This window comes from Manacus vitellinus, unplaced genomic scaffold (assembly GCF_001715985.3).
Source record: "Manacus vitellinus isolate BGI_N305 unplaced genomic scaffold, ASM171598v3 scaffold_74_pilon, whole genome shotgun sequence".
NCBI lineage: Eukaryota > Metazoa > Chordata > Aves > Passeriformes > Pipridae > Manacus > Manacus vitellinus.
Window position 1 is genome coordinate 2,456,369 of NW_021940780.1, and position 1,050 is coordinate 2,457,418.

At 66.5% G+C, this 1,050-nt stretch overlaps 1 protein-coding gene across 1 annotated transcript; it reads left to right on the forward strand.

Moving 5' to 3' along the window:
- Nucleotides 1–134: 134 nt before the first annotated feature.
- EGR3 (early growth response 3) lies at nt 135–1,050 on the forward strand (the record flags this gene model as incomplete). Its single annotated transcript, XM_029964578.1, has 1 exon — nt 135–1,050. A coding segment is annotated over exon 1 (909 nt), but the record flags the coding sequence as incomplete, so codon positions are not given.

Consider the following 1,050-nt stretch of genomic DNA (forward strand, 5'->3'; position numbering starts at 1 on the left):
AGCAGAGAGGGGAGCGGGGCCAGCGGGAACCGGCGCATCCCCGGCTCCCCAGAGCATCCCCCGGTGCGTCCCCGGTGCTCCCCCTCCCGGGCCCACCCGGCTCACCCTGCCCCGCTTCTCTCGCACTTTGCAGATAATGTTATGGACATTGGCTTAGCGAACGAAAAGGCCGGTCAGGAATTGTCCTCCTACTCGGGCACTTTTCAACCCGCCCCGGGCAACAAGACTGTCACCTACCTGGGGAAATTCGCTTTCGACTCGCCCTCCAACTGGTGCCAGGACAACATCATCAGCCTGATGAGCGCCGGCATCCTGGGGGTGCCGCCGTCCTCGGGCGCGCTCACCAGCACGCAGAGCTCGGCGGGCAGCATGGGGCCGCCGCAGGGCGAGGTGGACCAGATGTACCCCGCGCTGCCGCCCTACTCCTCCTGCAGTGACCTCTACCCAGAGCCCGTCTCCTTCCACGACCCCCAGAGCAACCCCGGCCTCACCTACTCCCCCCAGGATTACCAGGCGGCCAAGCCCGCCTTGGACAGCAACCTCTTCCCCATGATCCCAGACTATAACCTCTACCACCACCCCAACGACATGGGCACCATCACGGAGCACAAACCCTTCCAGAGCTTGGACCCCATCCGCGTCAACCCGCCCCCCATCACCCCGCTGGAGACCATCAAGGCCTTCAAGGACAAGCAGATCCACCCGGGTTTCGGGGGGCTGCCGCAGCCGCCCCTCACCCTCAAGCCCATCCGACCCCGCAAGTACCCCAACCGGCCCAGCAAGACGCCGGTCCACGAGCGGCCCTACCCCTGCCCCGCCGAGGGCTGCGACCGCCGCTTCTCCCGCTCCGACGAGCTCACCCGGCACATCCGCATCCACACGGGCCAGAAGCCCTTCCAGTGCCGCATCTGCATGCGGAACTTCAGCCGCAGCGACCACCTCACCACCCACATCCGCACGCACACCGGCGAGAAGCCCTTTGCCTGCGACTTCTGCGGCAGGAAGTTCGCCCGCTCCGACGAGAGGAAGCGGCACACCAAGATCCACCTG